This window comes from Dermacentor variabilis, chromosome 4 (assembly GCF_050947875.1).
Source record: "Dermacentor variabilis isolate Ectoservices chromosome 4, ASM5094787v1, whole genome shotgun sequence".
Taxonomy (NCBI): domain Eukaryota; kingdom Metazoa; phylum Arthropoda; class Arachnida; order Ixodida; family Ixodidae; genus Dermacentor; species Dermacentor variabilis.
The window spans coordinates 82,251,805-82,260,776 of record NC_134571.1 but is presented as its reverse complement, the minus strand read 5'-3'; the positions used below and the strand labels follow the sequence as shown (position 1 = coordinate 82,260,776).

At 50.7% G+C, this 8,972-nt stretch overlaps 1 protein-coding gene across 1 annotated transcript; it reads right to left on the bottom strand.

Moving 5' to 3' along the window:
• Nucleotides 1–3,690: 3,690 nt before the first annotated feature.
• On the bottom strand, nucleotides 3,691–8,121 carry LOC142578257 (neprilysin-1-like). The gene is made up of 3 exons (XM_075687658.1): nucleotides 7,735–8,121; nucleotides 4,651–5,859; nucleotides 3,691–4,343 (listed from the first exon to the last, which is right to left on the bottom strand). Exons 1-3 carry the CDS (start codon nucleotides 8,119–8,121, stop codon nucleotides 3,705–3,707), a joined length of 2,235 nt encoding a protein of 744 aa, XP_075543773.1. The 3' UTR covers nucleotides 3,691–3,704.
• Nucleotides 8,122–8,972: the final 851 nt, after the last annotated feature.

Genomic DNA, 8,972 nt, shown 5'->3' with positions numbered 1-8,972 from the left:
AACTTGGATTGCTTTGGATTTAACTGGATGCATTTCTAACCATCGTTTGCGCAAAGTAATTTTACTTTCGGTTTCGGTAATTTGAAAAACTCCATATGTTAAATTTCTGAAGCATATAATATAACGGCTGATCTAGTTTAATAGAAATGGTTTTCTTTAACTCGATTAGCATTTTTAGGATACTTCACTCACATTCCGCTGTCTATGTTGTTTACCGCGCGCGAGGGCGCGCTTCAGCCGGAGAGATGCCGCTCCGGCCATCTGTGCGGTCCGAGCCACGTCCGAACGGTCCTGGAGTGCTATTTTGGACATTGTCGAATTTCATCATAATGTCAAATTTACAATCTGCTCAGCTCTAATTGGCCCAGAGGGTTGCTACGGTCTCTCTGATTGGCTCAAATTGGTGCCATTAATGAATTTGACAATATCCAGAACACGAGCTCCTCTATAAATTATAGAGGAGGTCGTGGTTCAGAATAGAATCCCTGTGGTATGAAGGCCACCATACCGGGAGAAGGGGGGGGGGGGATATTTGGGGTGCGATCTTATAATGGTTCGGAGCGGTTAGCAAAGCGAATGGTTTGCTCTTCACTCTGGGGTGCTCTTAGTTCGCAATGTTGATAAATTCGCCATCGCTTGTCAGCTCTGATGTGCTCGAGGGCTTCTTCAGACAGCTATGGAGTCTCTGATTGGCTTAAAATGCCGCCATTACGAAATTCGGCAATATGGTGGAATTCGACAATGTACAGAATGGCAGCCCCGTTGTAAGATCGCACCCCTGGACATCTACGAATTCCGTCCATGATTTCACCTTTCAACCCTTCTGTATTTTTTCTTTAAAAAAAGAAAAAGAAAGGAAATTTGCCATCTCGTCAATTCTGAATGACCCAGAGGGCAGCTACGACCTCTCTGATTGGCTAAAAATTCCGCCAATAGAGAATTTGACAATATGGCGGAATTTGCCTATATGAATGGCACTGTAATAATATTCTTCCTTCCTCCATGACTATAATGGCATTACAAAAAAAGTGAGCTACCTCTGTTACAGTCATATAGCTACAGTATTGGGCATAGTATTGGGGGCGAGCTCCATCACTGGAAAAGCTGGGGCTGTAATCGGCGTGACATGGTATGAGGGATCACGTGGACACAGCGGCCGCGTCGGCTGTTTCGATAGCGCCGAAGCAAACTGAAAGCGAAAGTTCCAAGTCCCACCTGTGCTGCGGTTCTGATTAAGTGGGGAGGCTTTCCCGCTTCGGGTGTCTGCTTGACAACACTTGAAAGTACTATAATAGGCAGTAGCTGCCTTTGAAGGTGTCCAACATGGTAGGCTACCGCTAGGTGCCGGGCGTACGTAACGGAGCCCGGTGTCAGGATTCACGCGTACCCACAGGACAAAAATTCATGAAGCTTGGATCGCTAAACTTAGAACCGGCAAACAGCCATCGGCTACAACCCAGGTATGCAGCAAGCACTTCCTCGAGGAAGATTTCTGCTACGGCGTCGGGGCTGCGATGTTCGGTGAGTAGCAGGAAGCGCCCACTGATACGCTCGCCCGCGCGCGCTGCCCGGCTGATTTCATGAAGCTCTAGTGTATGAACTGGTTGATGCTAGACACTGGCAAGTTCACTGGAATGGTAAGAAGCATATTAAAAAAAGGCATGGCATATGCTCATGCTTGTGTTAGCACCAAACAATGAATGTCCTTGATTAAGAAAAAAAAAATGCCGGAAATTGCTCGCTGAGAAGACCGGTCGACATAAAGTGCGATGCAACTTGAGAAATAATGATATTGAAACGTCCAAGAATTTAGAAAAAAATGATTGAATCGTCCCGACGCTACATCAAAAGTCGCCGTAGGCATCAAAGTCCCTAGATGAAACGAAATTAATTTTGAACAGCTCTTATAGCATCCAGGCAGCAATGGTTGCTGGTGTACAGTCAAGTGCTCGTACGCTGCGGCCTAAAGCTCACGGCGCGGTGCGAAAACGAAACATTGTGGGCGGACATGCATGCAGACACGCAGTCGGTCGCTACGAGCCCGTGCGATCGCTGCATTGAGGCTTCGTTCTGTTACGCTCCGTTTCTTTACACAGACAGCCCAGTACAAGAACATATTTCCCATAATCTGCTCTCAGCCGACTGCCTACCTTTCACGCAAGAAACCGGTTCGGGGGACTCCATCGAAGCGACCGCGCGCAGTGGGCATTCACTGTACCTATTCGGTAAAGATATGGTGTCTGTAAACGATTTTGTGCTTTCTGTTTGCCCAAGATTATTATTTTGACAGTAAAAGACTTCCCTCGTTTCGAGAGTACTTACGGTTTATCATAAATTGTTCCTTTCCGGATTTCGGTTTTTTTTTCTGAAGTAGTTATACTCACAGCAGGTTTCTTTTCCATTGCCCCCACCGGTGAGATTATCTCAGACTTTCCGCTTGACGTTCTTTGTTGCCATGTTGCTCATTATACAGTGCGCATGCTTGCTGGTAAGCTTCCTAGTTTATTTCCTCCACTGTGAATCAGTTCTTTCCTGTACAAGTACCTGAACACTCTCTCAGCCCGTTTACTTTCTTCCATATTCATCAGTCGTGCTTCATAAACAAATTTACTGTAAGCTTCCCCGACTTCAAAACTTGTCCAGTCCGTATCAGCCTGCACAGCTTCACAAGCGCGATGCCCCGGCGCAGCGCCACCTAGAAAGTTGTTCTAGGTGGCATTGGCTGGGAGCCGGCGAGGCAACTTGACATTGACAGTTTAATGGGGTCGCGTAAACGGGGTGGTTGGCGTGTTTCCGAATAGACAACTTAAAGAAAGCCGCGAATTCGGAAACACGCAACTGATTATATAACAGAATATTCACGTCATGTTATAAATGACAAGACATGCATGTCACATGAACTTAGAAGGTAATTTGACGTGCAGCATAAAACACGTAGGGTCGTCTTCTCTGCAGCAATTTGGTGTTCCACGTGACTGAGCTCAGCAAATATTGCAGAGGAGCGACCTACGGAGTGACCAAAACCAGGTCGAATTTCCCTCCAACGGCGATGCTTTCTTTCTGAGGAACCCGTATGGGTTTCAGTTGTAGCGTCGTGCTACATTCCCTCCCTCTCATTGCTTCAACGCTAATAGCATTTCGACTGTCATTGTAAGATTGATTCTGCCATATTTCTTTAATAGGATTTAACCGATGCTATGATGTTTTCTTCACTATTCACTCTTTCAGCATGACGAGCACTGCATGGTCGAGCAGCCGTCGCAGTCCGTTCGCTATAGTATGTATAGTCGAGTTCTAGGGGGAGCGGCAGGGCCCCAGGCCTCCCCCCTCCTCCCTACCCCCTACTACCTCTTGATTTGACAGTACGGTTAAAAGGCACGAGCGAAAGTACTGATCCAATCACGTACTCCGACTGCAAAGGTTAGTAGAATTACGGGTGGGCTCGTGTTTTAGAGCGGCCACCCATGGTAGCGACACATGTGCAGGCTCCCGCACGGGGTCCTTCTCACAATCTTGTCACGTATTGCCCCGAGCTCAAAGGATCGAGTCCTTACCGTTGCATGGTGCCGTTGCTTGGGGGAGGGGGTGCGGAGGAGGGAAGTGCCATGTGAAGTATCTAACAGAATATCTGACAAAGTGGCGCAGCCTTGCGGAACCGGAGGTGAAATGTTCAAGCGCAGTCAAGATGGCCTCTTTTATTTCTCCTACCATATGGCACACTTCCTTCTCGCGTACATGAGGTCTCCCGGCTTGCAGTGGAACGCCTTCGAGAAGTCCGGCAAGTTGATCAGCGGCACGTTACAGCGGTACTCGTGCGCGGCGAGCATGTCCTCCCGGCCGTTCTCTCGCAGCAGCCGCAGGTTGAGGTTGGCACAGAATAGCAGCCCCCGGTTGAGGAAGAACAGCTGCTCTGGCGTGTACGAGAGGCCGGAGAGGGCCTCGTCGTACCGGTCGCCGCCGAGGTTCTTCACGAGGAGCCGGTAGGCGCGCAAGCTGGCCCTCAGGCCTTCGGTGTCCGCGGCCAGGTGGTAGCGGCTCCAGGTGTCGTTGTGAGCCGCCATGCCCGGCACACGGGCGCTCGACGTCTCCCACTGCTCGTTGTAGCAGGCCATGCCCCGTTGCAGCTCCTCGCGGAACTCGGAGGAACACCAGTGGTCCTCGTTGCCGGATTCGTCGTAGTTGCAGCCGTCGCTGTCGAAAGCGCCGAGCACCTGACGCGCAATCATGGTTCCCAGGGCGCCGTAGTTGAGGGCCACGGGCCCTCCGTACGCGTACAGTGGTACCGTCAGCACCGCGGGGTGGACGATGAGCCGGTTCTCATCCGGATAGTAGCGGACGCCCACCTGCGACGGCGAATCGGAAAATGTCAAGAACAACGTTTATACACGAAAACAACACCATTAAGTGCGGGCTGATATATTGCTTAAAATAAAGAGAGTGAATTAGGACTTCGACAGAGAATGTAGTGGGGAGCACGCCATAGTCTTTCTTTAGAACAACAGTACGAATACCATCAAAAACTTATTAGACACGGTATATGTTGGACCATAAACCGATATTAGTTAATCGTGGTCGGCGCGGGAGAGCGGAAATCTTTGGGAGATGCCTTTCGCCTGCAATGGACATAATTAGACTGGCCATGCCGATAACCTGCGACACTCGGTAGTGGTACGTCTGGTCGTCCTGGTGCCGCTCCCGGAGTCCCCTGCGCAGCTTGGAGCTTTTGGACTCTTTAACGCGCAGCCACGTGGCCAGGTAGTGCTCGCTCAGGTCAGGCAGCTCGGAGTCGAGGCCGCGCGCCAGCGTGCTGTTCCGCATCCACTGCGGGAACGCGATGAGGCCACGCATCTTCTTGAGCTTGGTGAGCGCCTTGGACTTGGTGCGCTCGTCCATCCAGCGCACTCGGCGCACGGTCTCCGTGGTCACCCAGAGCACGTGGTCGACGATGGCCTTCACGTCGAACTTGGGCTTGTCCGCCGCGCCGCCGTGCTGCTGCACGTAGAGGGCGCTGAACGCGGTGGGCATCAGTTCTTCCGTCTCGCGCATGCACACGCGCCACAGGTTCAGCTCGGCCGGAGGCACGTTGTCCTGCGTGGTCTGCACCTGTCGGTCAAGCAGGAACTGAGCCTTGCGGACGGAAAGCGCCGCTTTCGGACCCAGTTGCTGTAGCAGGAGCCAGCCAAGGTAGTACAGGAGGCTCTGAGCCAGTTCGGGCTTCCGGATGAGCCTGACCGTTGCAACCACGTGATCGGCGTGCTCGAGGATGAGTGGCTCGGTGGGCGGCAGGCGGTGGCCTGCCGAGAGCTGCGCGTTTACGGCGTCCAGCCAAAGGCTGCCTTCGTCCACGAAAGTCATGGCCTCCAACTCCCTAAAACTCAGCACACGCCTGAATTCGAGGTTCCGCTTGCGGGCAGTTTTGCGCACGTTGTTGGCTTGGTCGCGGAGGTACTTTTCGCAGAGCAACACGGCGGACTCGATCTTTTCGGCCTGTCCTGGCTCGCTCAGGATCTCGCTGGCAAGTGAGGCTATCTTGCGCACGGCGGCCTTTCGCGCCATTATCTGTCCCTTGTCGAGTATGGTGCCGCGGTCGACGGCTATCAGGAGCCTCGAGCGATCGAACGGGCTCGGCTTGACGGTAACGTAGATGAGCGTCGGAATGTCCCACTGCAGAGACAGCTTCACCATGGTCAGGAGGGCGTCCAGCGAGCGAGTCCGCGTGACCTGCGGCCATTCTAGACCCACGAAACTGAAGAACTCCTTGAGCACTCGAATGCCGTCCGGATCGTTTTTCTCCACGCGCACACACGACTGGTAGACATAGGCGAGTCGCTGGAAGGCGTCCTGACCTCGGGCTGGAACCTGCAAAAGAAAGTACCAGTCATCGTTGTCTGAGCAGAGATGAATATATACTCTGAGCGTTATCACTTCATATCAGAGGGAACGTAATCGCTTCAAAGAAATGTAGCGCTCTTCCAAAGCTATTTATCTGCAGTTTTTATGCCTGCTGTGCTCATGAGAAGTAACTGCGAAGTATGCTGAAGTATGAACGAAAATTATCGGAAAGCGAATTATTGGCAATGTGGAAGCCAATCCCATTTTCAGATTTGGCGCCTTTTATGTCCCACCTGCGCTAATGACATCATTATAGGTATCCGGCGTGCTGGCGAATCAGCGGTAGCAATAAACCTGATCATTGACGTCAGAAGGCTTCCGATGCACTATTTACCGCTTCTCACCGGTCAAAGGACGGGATGCGCATATGATTTTTATTTCCGTAACTCTACTTCGCTTGCATGAGTTCGAGTACAAAAAAGAAGAATGCCACTTTCCCATGAGCCTGTACCTCCGGCGCAATCAATCAATCAATCAATCAATCAATCAATCAATCAATCAATCAATCAATCAATCAATCAATCAATCAATCAATCAATCAATCAATCCCCTGCGCAGCTTGGAGCTCTTGGACTCTTTAACGCGCAGCCACGTGGCCAGGTAGTGCTCGCTCAGGAGTACCGCTAGTCTGGCTAGCCACGGGTTACACACACACACACACACACACACACACACACACACACACACACACACACACACACACACACACACACACACACACACACACACACACACACACACACACACACACACACACACACACACACACACACACACACACACACACACACACACACACACACACACACACACACACACACACACACACACACACACTTTGCGTGTAATCGCGGGCTTCTTTCACGCTCGGAAAAACACCTTTATGTAGCGCGTATTAACAGAAAACTGCATCAGGAGTTTTAAATCTAATTATATCCTTTAGATGTTGGTTAATTAATTAAGAATTAATTTTTCATTAGGCGTCACAAAAGGTTACCTTGGTTCTGCCCAGCTACGAGGCGTTTGCATTAAAAACTTGGTGCTTGGTAGTTGGGACATCCTGTATATAGTACGTTATGAAGCGTTGTTTATAAAAAGCACAAATAGAGCATTAGGAGCAAACAAGTAGTTTTTTTAGAGAGTGCGAATGATCGCTGTATAGCTGTAAAGTATGGTTACGTAAGGGATGTTGCCTGCTCCGCTACGCAAGTTCTCATGCTTTATGTCTATATTATGCCCGCGGTAGTGAAAGTTTATCGTCCTTTTGCTCCAATTTCATGTTTATTTTGGGGCGGTTGACGTTTCAAAATATTGGAAAAGTATCCGAAAAAATATTCACATTTACGAATAATGACTGTTCGATTCGAAGACATAATGAAATAACACACTATTTGATTCGTTATTCGAAAGTTTCGAATATTCGCACACCCCTACTCCTACGGGGTTGGATAACGCTGTCATATTATAAGCGAAATCTTAAGCAACTTTTAAAGGGGCTTTATTTGCAGAACCGCAGTCTCCGCATTCAGGCAGAATAGGTGCGTGCCACTGTGACAAAACGGATATGGAAGCCTTAAATGTATTTACGTAATTGTCGTTCTTCTTTCTGTGCATAAACGGCTCTCATCAACATTGTTCCCTCGTCAAACATATCATACATCGCCTTCATCGTCACGTCACAGACAGCTACAGGCGAAGAGGCTGTGCTCGTGCCGTCTGCTATACTGCTGGTATACATACCTAGCTCACTCAGACAAGCTTCGCGTTAGCTTGTCTTGGCTTCAACGCTGCGTTAGATTTTGTAACCTTGTCTCGTAGTAAACAAACCGTGTGACGCAGTACCTGGGTCGAGATGAGCGCCTTCTTCTGGGCTGCGGCCACTTCGTCGGCGAGCTCGCGCAGAACGAGGCGTCGCAGCTCGCTGTCCCGCGCCGGGTGCGTCTTGACCCAGCCGTCGCAGACGAACCGGTAGAAGTTCTGGCACGGCGCGATGCGGGTGTTGACGCTCGAAGAGATGGCCTGCGCCAGGGACGTGCACTCGGCCGACTTGCAGGCCGGGTGCGCCTTCACGTACGCGACGCGCGAAGGCCCGATGGCGATGAAGGCGGAGATGAGGAAGCTCGCCATCACCACGGCCACGATGACCACGCGCGGCCTGTTCAGGTCGCACGTCAGCTCGTGCAGCCGCTGCGGCCGGATCCCGTCGTCTGGCGAAAAGGCCGCTTGCATGGCTGCTTCTTTCTCGTCTCGAGTTTTTTGTTTTTTGTTTTCCCGCAACCTATATCCCGGCGGCTCCCGGACTGACGGTGTGTAGCCTTGCGATTCGCGTCGCCGCTGTCGTCGCTCCGGTGGTTAAAGGACGCCCGCGCAAGCGTGGCCGCTGGAACGTCCCGAAGTGGCCCCTACGTCCCTTACCGCGACGGCATCTCGGCTGATGGCAGGCGATTGGTTTGGTCTGGCTTCCCTCTGAACGTGGGCGCATACCCACTATATGGGGGATCACCCAAAAAACGGACGGAATTAGAAAATACGTTTTGTCCTGTCTATAGGAAGCAAATGAAACATTTGGGGGAAGAAAAATCGAAACGAAAGGAAAATAACCTAACACGCTAAAGATATGCGGCTATGAAATCGTCTTGAAACAAGTAGGGATTTCCCCAAAGACCGGCCGAACAGTGTCCAAGAAGGAGGCTCCCGGACAGTTTCTCACTATATTACTCTATGCTCCCGGAGGGAGGATGCGATGCCGATGATTGCGCTTTCTTCTTTCTCGTTCTTCTGAAATCTGAACAATACGGCCCGTATCGGCGCGAAGACAGGAACAGCCAGTGTTCAGGCCTCATAGGTTCAAGTCGTCGACAAAAAGACATGAGCCATAACAAATTGTATGTATCAAATGGGTTGCATGCTGAACTTAGTAACGACGCTCCTACAGCGGAGACGGGGCAAAAGTGGTGATAGGCGAGGAAGGGTAAACGCGGGTGAGAGTTGAACCCACGGGCTACGCTTCATTATAATGTAAATTAAGCCTCAATATGCAATTGCGTATATTAATATACCCAAATTATCTCATATCCATA

Bases quoted from the DNA above. Each gene is read 5' to 3' on its own strand.
- LOC142578257 (XM_075687658.1), bottom strand. From the start codon at position 8,121: ATGCAAGCGGCCTTTTCGCCAGACGACGGGATCCGGCCGCAGCGGCTG. The intron at 5,860-7,734 runs GTACTGCGTCAC...TTTCTTTTGCAG, and splicing joins AGGCGCTCATCTCGACCCAG to GTTCCAGCCCGAGGTCAGGA. The intron at 4,344-4,650 runs GTTATCGGCATG...TCGCCGTCGCAG, and splicing joins ACCACTACCGAGTGTCGCAG to GTGGGCGTCCGCTACTATCC.